The following is a 20721-nucleotide window of genomic DNA, read 5'->3' as shown; positions in this document are numbered from 1 at the left end:
ATGAGCTACCTTTTGTGCTGGCACTCCTTGCCCCTCGCTGTCACCTGTAGTGACAGAGGACATTTGCAGTCCCTTTATGGTCACACGGGCGGCAGCTCCATGGCTTGACGCTGCTTCTGATACCAACCCAACACGCCAGTGAAACTGACTGACACTGACATCGAGCATCCTTGGGCCGAGGTGTACAGGGGGAAAGTGCCACCTGTTTCAGAACAGGATATCCCTCCCAGTTTTTGGTTGAGAGGATTACACATGCGCACACGGAGAGATGTTCTATAAAGTTTCCTGGGGAAAACAAACAAACAAACAAACAAAAAAAAAAAAACCTCACAGTGTTCTCAGCTTTTTTTCCGCTGAAATCTTTTACAAAATGTAACTTTCTTGAGGAGTGTCGGGGAGAGGAGGATTGGGGGTGGGGAGGGGAGGTAGTGCCCCTGGATTACCCCTGAAATCTCACTGTCGATTAAAATGAGAAACGCTTCTCTGCTTAGTTCTTTTAGTGCTCTGAAGCCCTGTCCTCCTCGAGGGGAAGCAGAGAGCTCTCCCCAGCCACTGCTCCTTGTCCTGGGCAGGCCTGTTCTGGCTCCTCCAGCCGGGCACGGAGCACGTGGGGAGATGACATCGTCCTTTCAAGCCACTAAAATCCTTCTTATTGCTCTAATGATCTACTGCCTGTTTTCTTTCTTCGAAAGATCCGGTAAGACCTATTCTGTTTGAAGCAGCCGCTGCCCATTCTGATCTCTTGCCAAGTAAGAGTCGTGCCGGAGGAAGTTTAACTATGAGTTTCAGAGAAATGTGTGTATTCTGCGCTTGAAATACGCTCCTGGTCAGAAACCCGAGCATTCCTGGTGCGGCAGCTCTGCTCCCGGTCATCTCTCCTTCTTTTGGAGCACTGGACTGCCGCTTTCACTTCGGTCAGCGACTCCAAATCAGGAAAACGAGCCTGCAGCAACTCATGAATAATCGCGATAATTTCATGGCCTCTGGCTCGCAGACCCGTGACATCCAGCCGGTCTTTTCGGAGACCTGGAGCATGGCGTAGTTCTGTGCAGACACCTGGCTGGCTTTCCAGCGGTAAGGAAAGCCCAGCCGCCCTCGAGCCTGCCCTGGCGCAGCCGCAACGGGGGTGGAATCGTGCGGGCGGGAAAGGTCCACGCTCAGAGAAAACCCGCACGGAGGGGACAGGCAGGGTGACCACGGCTCCTGGGGGCTGCTGCAGAGCGGGTGCTGGGCCGGGGAGCTCCCCAGGCACGGCGCGGGGATGCCCGGCGCATCCCTCACTCCGACATGAGGGCACAGCGGAGAGCGAGGGGAGAGGGGCGCGGAGCCACTCGGCGTTGAGAAGAGTAATTCCGAATCTGGCGGGGAGCACCGATGCATTTTAGAGGAGAGACAGGGTGTCGAAGCTGGGAAATCCTTCTCCGCCCGTGCCGAGACGAGAGGACGGGAGCCGGGCTCACATGGAAGGGCCAAAGAGCCAACCCCTCCGCCCAAACCACCTGAGACCCTCTCAATTTGGGGTAAAATCCACCCAAATAACACGAAAACCTCCAGATTTTACCAAATCCATGGGCTCTCGGAACAGCCCGGCAGCATCGAAATGTCGAGTGGGAGGCACCCGCACGCTGAGGACGCCCGCTGGGACGCCCCACAGCCTGGCCAACAAGGCTGAAGAAAAACAAAACAAAACAAAACAAAACAAAACAAAGAAACAGCAACGAAAGAAATAAAAGGTCTGCATAACCCAAAACAATGATAGAAAACACACACACACACACAAAAAAAAAAAAAAAAAAAAAAAAAAAAAAAAAAAAAAGGCACTCCGCCAAATAACCCGCTTCCCTCAAAATCAGGACGTGGAATTAGGATTTCGCAGGAGGCAGGGCAGGCGCGCATCAGTGTCCGTGCATAGGCCGGGGGTGAATACAAGCTTTCCCCAGCCTCTAGGAAGCCCGCGGGGCTCCTTCTTGCTGGCTGGCTCCGCACGGGAGCAATAGAGCAATAGACGGGTCCCACCTCCGGGGTTTTACCCAGAGGATTTCCGCGGCAGGACGTGGCTGGTACCTCTCCCTCGGCCGGCACCAGGCCCGCTCGCCGCGGTTCCTGCACGTCTCGGGCCGAGCAGAATTACAACACGCAGTTCCCCGGGCCAATAAATCCCCCCAGCTCGACGCAGAGTAGGCTTCCCCCTTTAGAAGTTCTCCACGTGTAAAGAGGTATTTGGGTTGTCTCCGAAATAATAAATCCCAACAGCAGACAACAAAATTTACTATCACAGGAGTAACAGAAGCCTAAAAAATTCCGAACATATTCCCTGAACAAATAACATAATCCCTGGCACACTAGAACACATGGTTTGCTTCAAACATGTTTCATTTTGTCATCGCATTGAGTGTACAGTATTTCTCTTTGGGTGCAAGAGTGATTGATATCTTTGGAAGAATTGTTTGCAAGAACGTGAAAGTTGCCAAAGCAAACACGTTGGAGGGAAGTGTGCAGAAGGGGGAGCAGAAGTATTTGGAGTAGATCTGGGTTTGGGGAGTTCACACAGAGGTGAGACAGCTAGAAGTAGAACAAATAAAAACATTCTGCACACTTCATCTAAATAAATTATATACAAAAATTGCCCTTCTGTAGCCGGCAACAGCACAGTTACCACGCTTCCCTCATGCCCCTATAGAATGTGGGCTAAGAGCCAACTTTCTTCAGCTAATGATTTGTAACTTTTGCTCCACTTGAGTGAGTCTATTAATATTTAGATCTCTCCAATTCTGCTCCATACAAGCTGTCAGCATTGTTAAACAAAATAATCTATTTACCTTCTGCTGTACGTGTCCAGCAGTGGCTTGCGTGGCTCCATGATGTGCGTTAATATGTTTTTCTTACGCTCCACTGCACCGGCCAAAGGCAAAAACTCACATGCTCTGTTCTGTCTTTTTAAAAAATAATGTTTGACAAAACTCATGAGATAGCGCAAACTTTGGGGTGTTAATTTAATAACTTCCATTCCTGGAGGACAAATACTTACCTCAATTCTCTTTTTATCTCTTTCTGCAATCAACATCTGGGGAAAGCTGCTGCTCTGACTGGCTGAGATGGCCAGGGTACTTTGGAGGGAGGTGGCGAGGAGTGTGTGTTTTCAGACACGCAGGTCGCTGTCCCTCTGAAGTCTCCTTTAGTAAAGCCCCTGACCCTTCGCGCCCCACCATCCCCGCGGCAGCGGGGCCCTGGGAAAGTCCCGCAGTGGGGCGGGGTGGCGTGGGGCCCCTTGCATCAACCTGCTTCTATCCGAAACACCGGCTAGAAAAACAAAACAAAACAAAACAAACAAACCCACAGAACAACAACAGCAACAAAACACCGGCAAAGAGAGAAATGTCCACAGCTCCTCACATCGTCCCCGCGGAGCATTCCTCTTCCTGCAAGGAATTTTCACTGGAGTCTGGATTTCAGAGAGGCCTAAGCCATCTTCTACCCTTCAGCCTTCCCCTCTCTCTTCCCCGCTCCCCTCTCACAAACATCTAATCTCCCACCACTTGCCTTCTTGACCAGCCTGGGGTGGATGGCACTACTGCACAAAAGACATCCGAGGCAAAGGCAAAGCCCAGACTAGAAGGAATACGGGAGTGGATCGGTGTCAGGGTACAGGTTTCAGTTAAATCTCTCATCCCAGAGCTCTGCCTCTCTGCTGCCTGCAGGAATTCCACAAGTGAATTTATTAAAAAACCAAAACCAAAACAAAACATTAAAAAAACCCAAGAAACAAGGAAAACGAACAAGAAAGAATATAAAAAATCCCGGTGTTAACAAGGAAACTTGCTGTACAACGTCTACGAGGAAAGTAATGTGAAACATCTAAAGTGTACACAAACAGCTCATCCACCTGCTGATTGTGATGGACTACCAGGCACACAGCTGCAGTTGCCCTGGGTCTGGACACGAAGCTCTGTCCTCATCCGCTTGTTTTCCCAAAGAGAGAGGTCAGCAGCATCAGGATCTGTCCTTGGGCTCTAGAAATGCAGACAGTGGTCCTGGGAAGAGCCTGTACGCTAAAATTAGGAAACTCTAGAACTTAGCAAACTCTCAACTAGCTGTCATGCAGTTCTTTGATCCTTGAAGTTCTGGGCGCTCTTCCTGGCTGTATCTTGGGCACCTCTGGACTTGTATTTCGTGATGAAAATCCCTAAATACTGTGTGTGCTGCAGGGGTGTAGGCAGGGGCACAGCCCATGAGCACGGACGAGCAGCAAGCCTTTTGGAAGGGGGTTGTGTGTGTGTGTGTGTGTGTGTGTGTGTACGTGCTCTCTCTTACACCCTCAGTAACCCAGCGCGGTCCAGGAGCCATGAAAAATCTCGTGCTCGTCCCCCAGGGGCAAATTCCTCCCTGTGACTGAGGAGTCTCCTCTCTCAATCCCCGCAGGTGGAGCAGGGGCGAGATCCTCTGAGAACATTTTATACAGAGATGAGCTCTCTGCAGCCGAAAAAAAAAAAAAATTCTGTCCTCTGAGCTGGGGAAAAAAAAGGAAAAAAAAAAAAAAAAAAAAAAAAAAAAAAAAAAAAAAAAAAAAAAAAAAAAAAAAAAAAAAAAAGAGAGAGATAAAGTAGATTCTGTGTCCCTAAGGGAAGTATTTGATCAGTTTGTCCTTGGGACTCGTCCTGTTGAGTTCACTGGAATGAGACATGATACAGCGCGAGCAGTTTCCCGTATGTTCCTAAGGGAAATATTTGATCGGTTTTGTCCTTGGGACTCGTCCCGTTGGGTTCACTGGGGTTAGACACGGTACAGCGTGAGCAGCCCCCGGCCGTGCCGGGACACTGCGGGAGCGACCCCGCTTCCACCTGCCGGCTCATCCGGGTCTGGAGCTGGTCCTTCCCCCGCTGGGAACGTCGCCTGACTACCGGGAGGAACAGGAGCAGATCCTCTCAATTTCCTCCTGTTCCCCTCCCCTGCGGAGGGTTTCAGGATAAGGTGGCTCTGGAAGCTTGAAAGAAAGCGAAGATGTCAGCTAGATTTCTCTGCTGCCGCCCTGTTACGTGTTTCTCTCGGGGGATTCCACCTGCCAGAGGCTCAGAGGGGCCTGTCGTGGGGCAACACGGCGAGGACGGGGTGCGGATATATTTCACTGGTAGATCGGGCAGTTTATCCAGAGCGCCCACCGCATCGTTCTCAACAACAACAGCAGCAGCAACAAGATAATAAATAATAATAAATAAATAGATAAATAAATAAAATCCCAACTTTATTCTCCCCTGCCGATGCTTGGTGATGCTTGGCCACGGGATGAAATCCCCGTAGGATCCCAGCCCCCTACGGACCCGACGGTACCGACGGGGCCGCCGCTGCACCCTCGTTTGCCGGCGCTACCCCGGGTCTGAGCCGGCTGCCGCGGGCTCGTCGCCTGCCAAGTCATGAGTGCGAGCTCTTTTCAGCCACTTTTGGTCATATCTATCCCGTAAATTAAGTAATCTGTGTAACAGGCTTGTGTTAATGAAGAGAACATTTTCCTCGTCCCTTCCCCCGTCAGCACCAATCGTTGACTCGCCTTTATGAGAACAAAATGTATCTCTGTGGTACAGGAAAGAAACAGCGCCGCAAAATTAGCGGCGTGCCAGACGCCGAAGTGCTCGGCTCAGGCTGCCTTTCCCGGGAGCGGGGAGACCCCGGGGGCTGTCCGCGCCCCTCCGCACACCCCGCGGACGCCTGGAAATGCCTGTGTGCGCCCTTGGGTGCGCGGCGGTGCTCTCAGTTTGGGGATGGAGGCACAGGGTACCCCCGGAGGGATTTCCAGCCTCCCTTCCTTCGCTCAGCCCGGCGGCCTGTTGGAAACTGCTGCTCTGCGCCGGGCTGCCGCAGGCAATGTTTGGGGGGCAGGAGCAGCCACTTCCCTGGGTGATTTCTCCCCACCCTCCCTCCTGCCCTTTTTTGGGGCACTGCTCTTTCCGAACGAGGCCGGCGGGGCACGGAGGGGAGGGCTGCGGGGCAAGAAGGGAGCCGGACAGCGCGCCCCGCACCTGTGCCTGCGAGGAGAGGACGGCGACGGCCTTTCCCCTTTCCCGAGCTCCTGACTGGCTTGCAGCAGGCTGCGGAGAAGGAGCTGCCCAACCTTAACCTGTCCCGATCGCTGAAAAGGAATCCAGGAAGAAGGGGCTGTGCCTGTCGTCAGGAAAACCGGGACCAAATATAACGCTTGGGGAGAAAGACTTTGGCCTAGCGCTATTTCTCTGTCCCCATTTTTATAGCTCCGTTATCTTCTTCTTTCCTTTCCAACCCCCTTCTCCCCCTTCTTTCTCTTTTGGAGGTGGGGGCGGGGTTGTGGGGAAAGAAGAAATTCTGCTGAACAGAAAAGCCAAGCCCGGGAAGGAGTTCCTTTTGACTGCTCGGGGTGATCTATCCAGGCCGTCTAATTAGAGAGGGATCCAGGGTGGCATTAGTTTCCAAACATTTTAATCGAGCTTTAAGCGGAGCTCTTTTCAATAGCAGGAGATAAATGTAGCAACTGTTACCGTACCCCTGAATGGCCACCTCCCATGGCGGGCATTCAGCTTTCCTTTCAGAAGCCCTAAGCAGTTTAGTCTATGGACCCAGCAACACTCAACATATCTTCTAATTAGTCTAATTAGAAAGGTGGATTGATAGATACAAGGAAGACACAGTTAAGCTAGGAAGATGCTCAATGCTACCAGCCTGCGCTGGGGAGCCGCTTGTTCTCAGAAGAAAAAAAGAGATAAAGGAGGGAAAAAAGAGGGGGGGGAAGGGGAAAGACAGAGAGAGAGAGAGAGAGAGAGAGAGAGAGAAAGAAAGAAGAAAGAAACGAAGAAAGAAAGTAAGAAAGAAAGGATGAAAATAAGAAAGAAAGGAAGAAAGTAAGAAAGAAAGAAAGAAAGAAAGAAATGAAGAAAGAAAGAAAGAAAGAAAGAAAGAAAGAAAGAAAAGAAAGAAAGAAAGAAAGAAGAAAGAGAGAGGAAAACAAAGAGAGAAAGAGAAAAAGAAGGAAAGAGAGAAGAGAGAAAGAAGGAAGGAAGGAAGGAAGGAAGGAAGGAAGGAAGGAAGGAAGGAAGGAAGGAAGGAAGGAAGGAAGGAAGGAAGGAAGGAAGGAAGGAAGGAAGGAAGGAAGAAAGAAAGAAAGAAAGAAAGAAAGAAAGAAAGAAAGAAAGAAAGAAAGAAAGAAAGAAAGAAAGAAAGAAAGAAAGAAAGAAAGAAAGAGAAAGAAAGAAAGAGAGAAAGAGAGAAAGAGAGAAAGAGAGAAAGAGAGAAAGAGAGAAAGAAAGAAAGAGAGAAAGAAAGAAAGAAAGAAAGAAAGAAAGAAAGAAAGAAAGAAAGAAAGAAAGAAAGAAAGAAAGAAAGAAAGAAAGAAAGAAAGAAAGAAAGAAAGAAAGAAAGAAAGAAAGAAAGAAAGAAAGAAAGAAAGAAAGAAAGAAAGAAAATCCCAAAGCCTGAGAGGAAGAACAAGTCTAGAGAAATTCGACGGGAAGGAGCTGCTGTCTCCTAATTGAAGGGGAGGCTTAACTGAGGTCCTTCTCTGGCTGAGTTTTCCCCCAATCCGGGTTGGAAGCACCCCTCGCTGCGCGGCACAGCCCCGGGCCGTGACGCGCCGCTGGGCATCACTCCGGGCCCGCGGGCTCTTTTCCGGGACACGGGGCCCTAGGCTCACACAGATGAGCAGGGGAAGGAAGAGAAACAGAAGGGGCAGAAAAGCGGCCACCTAGACCCGTCACATCCCGTGCAGTCGCTGGGGAGACGTCACCCACAGACACCCGTCGAGGGGACGCAGCACGGGTGGCTCGGGGAAGGCTGAACCTTTAATTGGGCGATAAATCAGGGAGAGGAGCTTGGGGCAGTGCGCGCAGGTGTCAAAACAGAGGAAAAGTGGGCCAGTCAGTGTGACAGGGCAGGGCCTCCTCGCTCCCTCCCCCGTTAAGTCTCCTGCCCTCGAACGGGAGGGGAAGAGGAGGGGAGAGGGACAAAGCAGAGCCTGCGGATCTCGAGTCATCTCGGGCCACGGTGGGGAATGAACGCTCTGTGTTCCGAGCAGACTTGTGCACCTGTGGACCTTCTCTTTCTACTGCCAGGCCGGTACAAAAGCCAGTGAGAGAAGCTCGGGAAATGCCCCCACCTCTCATTTCGGCATTCTGTGATAACTGAACTCCCATTCCTCTCCGTCCCGCTCTCCTTGTTCCTTTCTTCCGCTACCTGCCTTTCTCCGCATTTACTCGATTTCTGGCAGATTGAGATTACGGACCAAATTATGAACTATTTCAAATTCAATACTTATCTCTGGAAAAGGGTGTGTGTATGTGTATGTGATTACAATACAGCCTGTCAAAGTCCCTAATCAAACTGCTGGCGAAAGGGGATTCGTAGACAAAAGGAAACAATGGAAGTCTCGTTAGATCATTTTTCTGGACATTGTTTATGGTCTGGAAGGGATCAATCGTTTCAAAATGTTACGAGTAAAAATGATCCTGTGTGGAATGCAGCTAATCCTTTTAAGTTCCTGTCAACTGTTTCCACTCAAAGAATCCGATTTTCCAAATCAAAGGTGCAGAACTCAATTGCCGAGGGATTTATAGCGCCGGCACCGGGCTCCCCTCACCCCACACGCCCCCGCGCGCCCCACGGTGGGTGTCGACGGCAGGACAGGACTGAGCCGAAGGCTGTCCTCCTCCTCCTCCTTCCTCCTCCTCGGAGGGACCCAGAGCGCTCCGTCCACGGCAGCAGCGGTGTGCTCTACCGGCGGGCGGCCGAGACAGCCCTGTTAGCACGGCGGCAGCGTACCTGGGGCCGGGAGGAGGCACGGAGCACGGTCCCTCCCGCCGGTCCGCCGGCAGAGCTCCGCCCCGGCACGGCCGCGGGGGTTTGTGCCTCTTTACCCGGGAGAAACGCGCCGTCTTGCAGCCGCAGGCGCAGCAGCATCTCCGGGACCGGTTTCAAAATCTCTTGTGGAAGCGCTAGGTTTGGCTTGCCCATGTGTGTTAGCAAGTTGTTGCGGACTCCTTCTGGTTGGGGAGGAGGCTGGAGGGGAAGATAGTCTTTTTAAAAGGAAGAACATCCGCTCCACATCTCTTGTCAGTGGCCCCGCTGCGGTGCGTGGGACGGGGGATCTGCCTCAGAGGCGGAGGGGTGGGACTGGGGATTCCACCGAAAATCATGTCCTAGGCGGCAGATGTTTGAGCACCAGGAGGAGAGACATCGCGATGGAAGCAGTGCTGAAAGTGATCTAAAAGCGGTTAATTTTCAAGAAGGGCCACCCTTCGGCTTCTCATACAGAAGCGAGAAGCAGAGGGGAAGGGATCTGCGGTGTGGAGTTAGCGGGGCCTCTGCCTGCCGAGCGCTTGCGGGACACTGAGAGGATACACATTTGCCTGCGCTGCCCCAGGGGCACCGCCGTCTGCACGGAGAAAGACAGGTTAAGGACTTCCACGAAAGAGGGAGGGATGTTTGACCGAGCCCACCGAGCAGCCCCAGACGGCATTTTGTGCGAACAGAGGCAGGCTGGAAAGAAAGTATAAATTCTTTTTCCATGGTCCGCAATTTCCCATCCCGTCCACTTTAGAGCAAAGTCACCTGACATATCTGTCCCTACTCGCTCGGCACTGGACATCTTTTATCCCTCTTCTTTTTTAAATTTCTTTTTTATTTCTTTTTTATTTCTTTTTTTCTCCCTCTCTCTCACTAATGGTTCTTTTTAATCGTCTGTTTGAGGAGACTGCTCTTCAGAGTCAAACAGACACAGCCCCCTCCCCCTCTCCCCGGCTTGTGCAGCACACAGGTGGAATTTTACTGTATACCCGTATATTAGAAAGCTATCTGTTTCTCCTGCTTGTTGCTGAATAAGCAAACGTGACAGTGTTTATTTTACGAAAAGAAAACCCAGGGAAGTCACGTCATTAATCTTGATTGTGCGTGTTTAATGTGGCTCGTGTACACAGGTGTGCATGTACTCTCCTGCAAGGAAACTAGAGAAGCAGTCCTGCCACCACTGTGGTACGAGGAGACATTCACGAGTTTTAAAAGGACTTGCCAAAGCCTGGGCATCATCAGGAGTGATGACCGCAGTGCTACAGTAGCGCGGGCACTGGATGGTGATATCGCTGGGTGCGAGACACACACTCCTGAATGTTCACACGCGTTTCGGTGCCCTCACGTGTTTTCCTATTGCACGGAGGGGGCAGAAATACCTTCGGATTGACCCTAGATAAGGCTTTCCCAGCCTTAAGAAACGAATGAAAGCAACAACTGAATTATCTAATTATCCCTTTGCTTCTAATATAAATTGCATAATTTATCACCTAAACATGGGTGCCTGCAGATTTCTACATGGCCGTTTTACTGTATCAGCGAAAGGGAAACAGAATCAATTCAACAGGTCTCCTATGGTTTGGAGGAAGGGCGAGTTTAATTATTTTGATTAGAAAAATTAAAAACCCACAACCACAAATTTCCTTCTGAATTCAGCTCAGCGGTAGAATTTCTGAAGTTGACGAGACACCGCGCTAAATAAATTTTAAAAAAATGAAAAAAAAAAAAAAAAAAGAAAAAAGAAAAAAAAAAAAAAAAGGAGAGAGAGAGAGAAGATGGCTTTCGTCCAGTCCATATGTACATTTTTGGCATACGATGCCTGGCCGATAGGTCTCTCCGTGGCGCAGACCGCATCTTCGTTGGCTATGCATCTCCCGTGGGCTTCCCGCGGTGATTCCCGCCGAGACGCCGCCGGCTGTCTTCCCCGCTCCCACGGTCGGGCTCTGCGGAGTACGGCCGAGGCCGCGGAGGCTCTGCCCCGCCGCTCAGCCCTCGGTGCCACCCGCACTGCGGCAGCCGGGCTGGTCGGGGTTTGTCCGAGGGGCTCCCGGTGCGTGCCTTCCCAACCCCGCAGCCTTCGCCTTTGTTGTTTTCCGTCGTGCCGGTGACCGAGAGGCGAGCCGAGCCAAGGGCTGGGAAGGGGCCGACTTCCAGGGGTACACCTCCAGGCGAGGGCTGGCGGCGGGGAACACAGTTCTTCCGCAAGTGAAAAACAGGAGCGAGAGGTTTACCCACTGGGAACTCGCGTTCATTTCTTTGTCTCTCCCCAAAATCGACGGGCACCCATCTGCGCAAGGAGGCACCGAGCACGGTTGTTGCCGCAGCGTGGATCCGGCAGCAGCTTGTTACCTTCTCCTGCACACGCGTACACACATTTCCGCGTGAATGTCTCCTCCTCCACATCTTGGCCGTGCTTTGCAGCGCAGGAAGGGGCAGCGAACAGAGACACGACGGCCGCCGCTCGACGTGACTCGCGCGGTGAGGGTTGCGAGTGAGAAGAAAGGACTTTTGAAGAAGGGTGGAGAGGCCTTGCAGTCACCTGCAGCAGATTACTGGGGCTTGAGGGTGAGGAACGGAGGACGCGGACACCTACCTGGTCGGGATGCGCCAGGTCGGGATGCCCAGCTGCGGGCACAGGGCAGCCGGTCCCCGCCGGTGCTCGGGTTCCGATGGCGTGTGCGGCCCGTCGCCGAGGGAAGCAGGGCAACTACCACCGTAGGTGATGGAACCACTGTGAACAAGCTGAAAAACGGATCTACGTTGGTTAGCAAGCCCCAGAGCAAAGAGGGCTTGGCCACGATCTTAATTTCCACTATTTCTGTCAAATACAATATTATCACAGACTACGGCAGTACTTACTGTAAGTACTGAGGGGAAGTACTACATACGGAGCGGAGTCCCGGGCCGTGCCAAGCGATAGTTAAACCAGACCCGCTTTCCCACAGATCCCCCGAGCAGGCCTCAGTCTCGACGGGGGCGACCGTGCGCTCTGCCCTCGCCACCAGCGCTGCAAGAGAAGGGAGCAGCTGAGAGCAGGTGAGGGCCTCGCCCCCCTCTTTCGTCTTCCGGACTTCGTGATGGGGCCGGCCTTGCCCATCTGAAACCAGCCTGAAAGCACGGGATGTGCACCCCGCCGACCCCAGGAGAGTGCTTCTCACCGCACCTAAAACATAAACCAGACCGAAGGTGTGGTCCAAAGGAGGTGCTGATGGGGAAGTTTTGGGTCGGGAGCAGCTACAGGGCCGGGGATCTGTGCGCGGGAGCTGCGGGGCTCGGCCGGACCCCCGGGCCGCGCTGCCCGTCGCAGCCCACGGCGGTGTCGACAGAGTGGGCACGATGTCCAGCCCCTCCGCACAAGGCAGTGGGAACGCTCCCGCGGGAAGGGCGCAGTGTGTGGACGTGCAAACTAATCATCTTCGAAACCAGGGAGGGAAGGGGAAACCTCTTTTATAGGGGATGTGGGAAGGGACCTAACACAGTCCTGCTTAAGAGAAACGTTATACAAGATACTTGAAAAGAAATAACTTTTTAAAAACCTAATTAAAAATATATAAATCACCCATCAGAGACAAAGAACTATGTGGAAGGAAACGTTTCTGGATAGAGACACTGTGTGTGGCATAAAAGACGATTGAATACATAAGGGCTTCATTAAATTCCCAATAGATAACATTTGGCTAAATCTATCCCTAGATTAAAACTCTGCATAATAGCACCATAAACTAAAAAGTTTCTTTTTGTGTGGTCCTTCAGGATGAACTGATTGAAACATTAGCCCCCTCATAGAGCAATCCCCTCCCAATTCAGATCCAGTAATTCGTCTCTCAGCCCTACGGGGATATGATGAGCAAGGAGACGGGTTAATGAATCCACACTTTGTCTCTGGGAGGAGAAGGAGGCGACACTATACTGGATGTCCTACCAGATCGTTTATTAGGGCTCAGACTACTTTGGAGGAATTGTTCGCCCGGGCTCGGTCCTTGCGAGGACTCTGTCAGCCTCTCTGTTAGTCTTGAAAGCCGCGGAGAGCACGGCGGGCCATTAGCATGCGAATGGGGCACTGCGGCCCGACGGTGCTGCGAGCTCATCAAAGGGCCGTGGGGCCGGCGCCTTTTCTGCCGGCACCTGCTCCGGGGCAGCAGCGGGGAAACAGGGACCCTCGGGACCGAGGCCGGGCGGCCTCCCCGCCGACCCAAGGAGAACTGGCGAAAGGGTCCTGCACCAGCACCCCAGACCTCTTCCTCGTCTCCCTTCTCCTTACAGGGGAAAAAAAAAAAAATCTATACCACCGACTGCAATTTGCTCCCGTCAGCTTCCCTACCAACTCCCAAGGGACGGTCTTTTCCGCACGGGGCGCAGGCAGCCGGGGGAAAGCGTGGAAAGAGCAAGTGGCCAAGCAGTTTGGTTGCCATATACCTCTGAGGAGAGCTAGAGGACGGGCGGTGGGCACACCCGGACCGCACTGTCCATCGGCCTGGGCCGGGCTCTGCGTGAGGGAGGTCGCCGGGCTCCCCAGGGTCTGCTGCGGAGAAGCCAAGAGAAACAAACAGGGTGGTTCGCCGGAATCTCCCCTTGTCGTGTGACTCGTGGAGATCGCTAGGACTCGAGCAGACAGAGCCCGGATCGAGGGCCAGCAGCATCCCTCCTCGGGGACCGCCGCACGGCCACAGCCGCAAAACCTTTCCCTGCTTGATTTTATCTGCCTCTTGGAGCGAGGGGCCTCTGCTTAACTCGGCAGTCCGCGCTGCACCGGCCCCTCGGCCGGCGCATCCCCCGGCCGCTGCCGGGGAAAGTGAATTAATCGCTCTCTGGTGAAAAGACGCGCTCTCCCCGGAGGATACGTACACGGTGACTCTGGGGTATTTTCCCTTTTGTTTTAGAAGTTAGAACGGACTTCACTTCTTTTTCTGCTAAGGAACCCGGGACACGCAAAGAGGCCTTCGAGCTCCAGACTGCAAATGGAGCCCAGCAGAGATCTTACGTCCACTCTTTCTGCTTTTTGAAACCCACTATTTTTACACAGCATTTCTACAAACAAAACGGAGAAGCACCACTTTTCTACCTACGAGAATATTTAAAACCAAGTACTTCTATATGTAAAACTCCTCTTCACTGCAAAGAGCACTAAAAAGCATCCCTCCCTTTTTAATTTTTTTATTATGAAAAATTACATAATTGATCCCCGAGTCTCCTAAATTGTTATAAATACAGTCGTAGTTGAAAAGCGCCTCCCTGGTTTGAAAAACGCGTGTTCCTAGCCCACAACAAGCATTCACATGCCTACTCTTAAAATATGAGATTGTCTTTTCCATATATAAGCTCTGAATATTTGAGGCCGGATTTTTGGTTTAAAAAAATTTTAAGTCTATAAAATAGTTATCTATCGATCTTATGCTATTAAAAACGAGTGTTTGGAATCAGAAAAGCTGCTTTCATGGTTTGTTTTGTACATCTAAATATCCTTACTTCGACAGCTTATACACTTAATCAACTCGTCACACGAGGATGTTACAAAGCGCATTTTATACTTTATGTATTGAAAAGTAGAAACACATGCCACTATTATCGTCACAGAAACATAAGTGTCTAGAACAAATCTCTCTTAAGTTCAATGCATGCCCTTTATTAGTAGAATTTTCCTTTGGGCCTCTTGGAAACCAAAGTATGATGCAGTTGTGATTTAAAACACACCCAAAAGTATAAAAATAGTTTTAAACCGGCTTTTTAATCAATCCCCTGATTGGTGCCTTACAGAACTGGGCTTTACTCCCTCTAGAGAGACCTATTTCTATTTATCCCCTCTTTCATTCCTGCTGTTTTTTGTAGAGTGTATTTTTGTTTTGTTTTGTTGGGGGAGGTTTGTTGGTGTTGTGGGGTATTTTTTTGTTGTTTTGTTTTTGATAGTTTGGTTTGTTTTGTTTCTTTTTTTTTTTTTTTTTTCTTTATCTGCTAGGGTTAACAATGCATTGACTGCAAAGATCATATTTTTATTTTCTTCTTCGCGGTCAAATCTGCACATAATAAATTTCAGGCTAGAATATTCTTGACTATTGTGCTATTAATCCCAAAGAAAAAAAAATCAGTGTCCCAAAGAAAGGAGAAGTGCTAAGGAGGGAAGGATTCAAAACCAATTGTTTGGCTGGGCTCCTTTGGTCTTTGGGTTGGGTTCTGATTATTTTTTTTTCTTTTTTCTTTTTTTTTTTTTTTTTTTTTTTTTTAAATTAAAAGTTTTATTTTTGAAAATGTGTAAAAATTTTACATTAAAATGGTACAATAATACTTGCCAGTAATTTTAACAATATTCCTTGTAAAGAATACGCATAAAGTACAAAATAAAAAACTCCGTAAGTCTATTATAATACAAAACACAGGTTAAAATAAGAAATGATAATCTTGACTTTCTTCTGTGTAAACACGTTAATCTTTTCTTTTATAAAAGTACATGAGACAAGTGTACTAAATGGAAAAGTATTGCTCTGCTGTCCTCCCTCAAGCCTTTTTTCCCCCCTCTTCTGTACATTACTGTTTTTCAAGCTCCTAGACCTGAGAATCTCTGAACTTTAACGGGTTTAGAGACATTATTTATCACCACATTAGTTTCTTTTTAAGGAGTAGCGAGTAACTTTCCGATGCAGTGACCTGCCCGTGCGGTATCTAGGTCTACACCTGGCTTTGCACTAGTGAAGGTCGCGGGAGGTCCGTCGCTGGCTGCGGACGGCCCCCGAGCCCCGTCACAATTTATCCCCACGCAAAGACAGGCAGCCCCCGCGGGCGGCGTCCGCCGGGCGTCCGAGCGGCGGAGAAAGGAGATACCCCAGATCCTACCTTCGGAAAGACTCCCAAACACTTAACAGTTAGAGATCCGTGCCGCGAAGCCGGGGGTGGCGGGCAGGGCGGCGGCGGGGGGCAGGCCGCTCCCGGCGCTCCCCAGCGAGCGGGCCAGCCCCGGCGCCGCGGTCGACTGCGAGGCGCAGCTGCTGCCCGCGCCGGGGCCGGGGCTTCCCCCGATGATGCTCTCGATGGAGAAGGGCGAGCGGGCCAGCGCCGCGCCGCTGCCGGGCTTGGCGGAGTGCAGCGAGGCCGCCAGCGCCGGGCCCAGCGGGTGCGCGTAGCCGAAGGGCGTCCGTGCCAGCTCCGCCGCCGGCAGCAAGGGGCCCGGCGGCGCGGCGGCGGCGGCGGGGGGGAGCGCCGCACCGGGGGCGCTGCCGGGGGCGGCGGGGGGCTGGCGGGGCGGCGGAGAGGGGTGGTGGAAGGCGAAGAGGGCGGAGTGGGGGTGGTAAGGCTGGAGCTGAAGACCGTAGCCGCAGCCGTAGGGTCCGTAGGCGCAGGGCGGCTGCTGCGGGGGCTGCGGCGGAGGCTGCGGGAGGAAGGCGGCGGGGTCCACGGCGCGCAGCAGAAGCTCGGGTGCCGGGAGCTGCTGCCGCTTGAAGCGCTTTCGGCGGCGCAGGAAGCTCCCGTTGTCGAACATGTCGGCGGATTCGGGGTCCAGCGTCCAGTAGTTGCCCTTGCCAGGGTTGCCGGGCTCCCGGGGGATCTTGACGAAGCAGTCGTTGAGGGAGAGGTTGTGGCGGATGCTGTTCTGCCACGCGGGGAACTTCTCCCGGTAGTAGGGGAAGCGCCCGCTGATGAACTCGCAGATCTCACTCAGCGTCAGCCTCTTCTTGGGGCTCTGCAGGATGGCCATGGTGATGAGAGCGATGTAGGAGTAGGGCGGCTTCACCAGGCTGTTCTTGCCGCCGCCGCTGCCCGCCCCGCCGCCGCCGCCGCCGCCCGCCCCGCCGCCTCCCGCCGTCGCCTTCTGCGGGCCAACCCGCGAGGGGGGCCGAGAGCCACCGGCAGCGTCCCCGCCGCCCGCCCCGCCGCCGCCGTCACCTACGCCTCCGCCGCGCACGGGCGACCGCGGCAGCAGGGCGGCGGCGTGGAGGTCGCCTACATCCTCCTCGTCCTCTTCCTCGTCGTCGTCCTCGTCCTCCTCCTCGTCCTCGGCGTAGGAGCGGCGGCGGCGGCGGGTCTGCGGCTCCTCGTCGTCCTCCTCGTCGTCCTCCTCGCCCACCACATCGATGTCGGTCTCCTCGGCCAGCGTCGACGCCTCGGACATCTCCGAGCTAAGGGTCATGGCGCGGCGGCGGGGCAGCGCATCGGTGGCTGCCGGCGCGGCGCGGCGGGCGAGCGGGCGCTCTCTCCGCCGCCGCCAGGCCTCCGCGCCGCTCCGCGGAGAGCCGCCCCGCCGCCGCCACGGGCAGGCGGGCCGCTCCGAGCCGCGCCGGCCCCCAGCGCCGCTGCCGCGCCTCTGGAGCGCTCCCGCCGCCCGCTCGGAGGCGGCGGCAGGTCAGGGTTTTGTTTCGGGGTATTTTTTTGCTGCCGTTTGGATTCCCGTCTTTCTCTTTTTCTCGCCTCCTTTTTCCCCTCTTGGGGATCTTTTTTGGGTTTTTTCGGTCGGGATCGGTTATCGCGGGAGCAGGGAGGTTGTGCCGTCGTTCCTGGAAGTCGTTTTCCCCTTCTTTCTCCTCACCTCAGCCCCCAGACATTAATGGATGCGGGGCAGGAGGGAGCGCGCCTAGTCCTGGGAGGAGGAGAGGGGAGGAGGCTGGCGAGGAGGGAGGGCGTAGGGGATGGCTTGCTGGGCCTTAGGAAACACGGCGAAAAGGCTGGGGCTTAGTCCTAGGGAGGGCGGCCTTCGTCCCCGCCTTATAGCGAGGGGGCCATCACATGGCTCCCAGCGTCAGACCCCGGCGGGGGGAGCGGCGCAGTGTCTACCCCCCAAGAAGGGCACCTCGCCACTGTCCCGGCCCCCCCGCCCTCTCCCCATCCAGGAGGGGCTCTGGGAGGGCCGCAGGGAGACCTGTGCCATATTTAGTGGAAAAGGGGGGAAATAAAGATAACACTTGACCCACCCTGAAAAAAAAAAAAAAAAAAAAAAAAAAAAAAAAAAAAGTGCAAGTCTGCTGCAAAGTGTAAGAGCATCTTCCCAGAAACCGTCCGGAGGGTCTAAGAGCTTCGCATCTTCCGGGGCTGCCCTCAGAGACAGGGCGCTGCTTCCCGTGGGAAGGAAGGGGAAAAAAAATTCAAACCGGGGAGTGAGATGGTGAGTTAATAAACTTCAGACTTCCGTCCGCGGCACGGTTTAGAGACATCCTTCTCCCCTGCCACCCTCCAGAGTTTAATTTACTTTAGAATGAAATAAAATATCTCTCGATGCCGACCTACAAGCTCTAAAAGAACAGCCTCCAAAACACACCACTATGCTAAGTATTAATTCTAAGGGTATGGTTATTAAAGAGAGAGAGGCAGCTCCCTCCTTTTATGAGAAACACTAACAGAACTAGCATTACCTCCTTTGTATGCAAAGGAAATAAATTCGCTGGCCTTTAGAATGGACTTTCACTTTTAGTAGGAGCAACGCCCCTGAGAAAGAGACAGAGGATTCCTTGCAAATTTAGTGGCACCGTTCTCCTTTTCAGGTGATCTACGAGACGACAGAAGACCGGGGCCCCTTTATGTAAGGGCTGGCAGGGAAAAAAAAAACAAAAAACAAAAACTCCACCAAAGAACCCAAACAAAATAAAACCCCCACAAATTTGGACAGAAATGCAATTACCATGGTCTTAAAAAGAAAGGCTTTGAAAAATCCCATCGTTCCCAGTTCTGGCAGGATAAACCTCAATCAGGATTCGACTGGGATAGAAGTAGGCGAGCATTTCGTTCTTAGGCAGAAATCGTCATGAGAAGGGCAGACTGATGCATAAAGTCTAATTGATCAAATCTCGCTTTGCAAACAAAGTACACACTCGATTTCTTGAAATATATTTTCGATATATTGTCCTAACCCAAAGTTACAAGCCACCCTGTTTTAAACCCAGTTCCATGGATTTACAACATAATCCTTTCTACTATTTCCAAATAATCCTATTTACATTTTGTTCACTACTAAGGCGCCTGCAAGACAATACCACCAAAAGTTACAAAACAGGGAAAAAAAAGAAAAGAAAAAGCCCCCGAACCTCTAGACCTAGCAACTGACTATTATTTTTCTGTAGAAAAACCAGATATTTAAAGTTTCTACAGTTCATAAAATCTCTCTTCGAATTAGTTTTGAGGTGCTAGGACAAGGCACCAAAAGAAAGGTAGACAGGATTTTTCGTATTCAAGAGGTTTTTTGTCTTTACAAAGAGATAGTATTTAGCTTTCTGCTTCTTTTTCCTCCCTTTCCCCCTTTTTATTCTTTTTCTTCTCCTAGCCTGAACGTTTAAAACCGTCTTAAACAAAAAATCCGTGCCCTTAAGTTTGAAGAACGGTGAAGTTTAAAACTACACGGGGAGGAACCACTATAGAGACAAACCGAAAGAGCCAGGGTCTGTCCTCCATCCTCTGCTAGCGGAACGCACGGGTGTTTCACTGAGCGTGTGATACCGGCGGCTCTTGGATGGCATCGAGCTCCCGGGAGCCTCGGCCGGGGTCCGGGTCTTTCTGGACGTGGCCGACAGGGGTGGCCTCGGGGTGGGGGGGTGTGGGGGTGTGGTGGTGGGGACCCCTCTGGAAGGCTTGGCCAACACTGCAAGCTCTCGTCTGTGGCTGCGGAGTGTGTATGTTGTGTGTGTGGGCAGCTTTTCGGGGGCTCAGTTGAGTCCAGTGCAATTAAGACCTGATGTTACTTTAGCCGCTGGAGATCGCGACGTGGAGATCTTCTGATCGTTCCCGTCCCGGACTCGGCAGGTGCCGTAAAGAAAAGGAGGAAGGCGAGCGGCGGCGGCTCAGCGGTGAGCGGCGTTTCCCTCGGCGGAACCCGGCCGGCGGCGGGGCCGCGGGCTTTGCCCGGTCCCCCACCTCGCGGCCGGTCCCGCTCCGCGCCGCTGCGCTCCGGGCGGGGCTCTGCGCGGACGGGCGATGCCATCTACCGGCAAGGAGCGCCGGCCGTGGGATGCCGTGTGCGGGGGCAGGGGGCCCGGCGTGACCTCCCTGCCCACGGCAGCCCCCGAGGGTCGGGGAGGGATCTGAGGGGGATCCCGAGACCCTAAAAGAAAAGCAGAGTTTTGAAGAGGACCTAGGAAGAGCCCCTCCGCGAAATGGCTGGGACTTCCTCGACCACCCTACCATCTCCGTCCAGGGGTTCTCTGCCCACACACCCAATCGCCCTTGACCCAGCATCTCGGGGACTGTCTTCTAGGGTTTCCTGCTAGTTGTGAGTGATCTGATATATCACGCACCTAAAGCCACAGTTGCACAGAGGCAAGACGAGAAATACAGTTATCCATCTACAGTTTATACTTTTCTTTTTAAATTGTTTGGGCATATTAAAATCAATAATAAATTTTAAATTAATATGAGTGGTATTTTTTTTTGTTATATAATATACACACAATTCTTGCATGCATATACAGAACATCTACATTTTTTTCAGTGCAGCCCAGGCCCTTATTAAAAATCAAAGATTACCCCGGGCACTATTTAGGGCCACACTGGCACACTGGCTGAGGTCCTCTGAGTTTTCTGGAGCTGCAGAACTGGGCTTTTTCTTGATGTATACAACCATTTCTTGAATAATTTACATTTTCTGTGGATGCTGTGTCTTGGGTCAAAGACAGAATTCTGAGCTGCTTGTGTCATGGAACGAATAAATGCTCCAGCAATGACCTTGCAAAAGGATAGTGGTGTCCATGACAGAAGCAGTAACAGAGAAAGTGGAACTGTCTTCCTTGCCCTGTAGAACAGTGGCTGCCATTTTATCTCCCCTTTTTTGGGTGTTCATTTTCCTCTACTCTTTCCATGTAGTTTTGGGGAAAGTAACACTTCCTTTTAAGCCTTCTGTGGAGGCTGGGATTACAATGTCCAAGTGATCACAATGCATTGGAGAGGGTTGGCAACAGTCACCTGAAAAACTTAAGAAAAATCTGGGGTTCTAGCCGTGTCTTCTGCTGAAAAACT

The 20721-nt window shown here is 52.2% G+C and overlaps 1 protein-coding gene across 1 annotated transcript; it reads right to left on the bottom strand.

The window, feature by feature from the left end:
* Positions 1–13941: 13941 nt before the first annotated feature.
* FOXD1 (forkhead box D1) lies at positions 13942–16918 on the bottom strand. Its single transcript, XM_066338764.1, has one exon. It carries the CDS (start codon positions 16913–16915, stop codon positions 15647–15649), a length of 1269 nt encoding a protein of 422 aa, XP_066194861.1. The 5' UTR covers positions 16916–16918; the 3' UTR covers positions 13942–15646.
* Positions 16919–20721: the final 3803 nt, after the last annotated feature.

Source organism: Sylvia atricapilla, chromosome Z (assembly GCF_009819655.1).
Source record: "Sylvia atricapilla isolate bSylAtr1 chromosome Z, bSylAtr1.pri, whole genome shotgun sequence".
NCBI classification, from domain to species: Eukaryota; Metazoa; Chordata; class Aves; order Passeriformes; family Sylviidae; genus Sylvia; species Sylvia atricapilla.
This window is presented reverse-complemented; position numbering and strand designations above follow the sequence as displayed.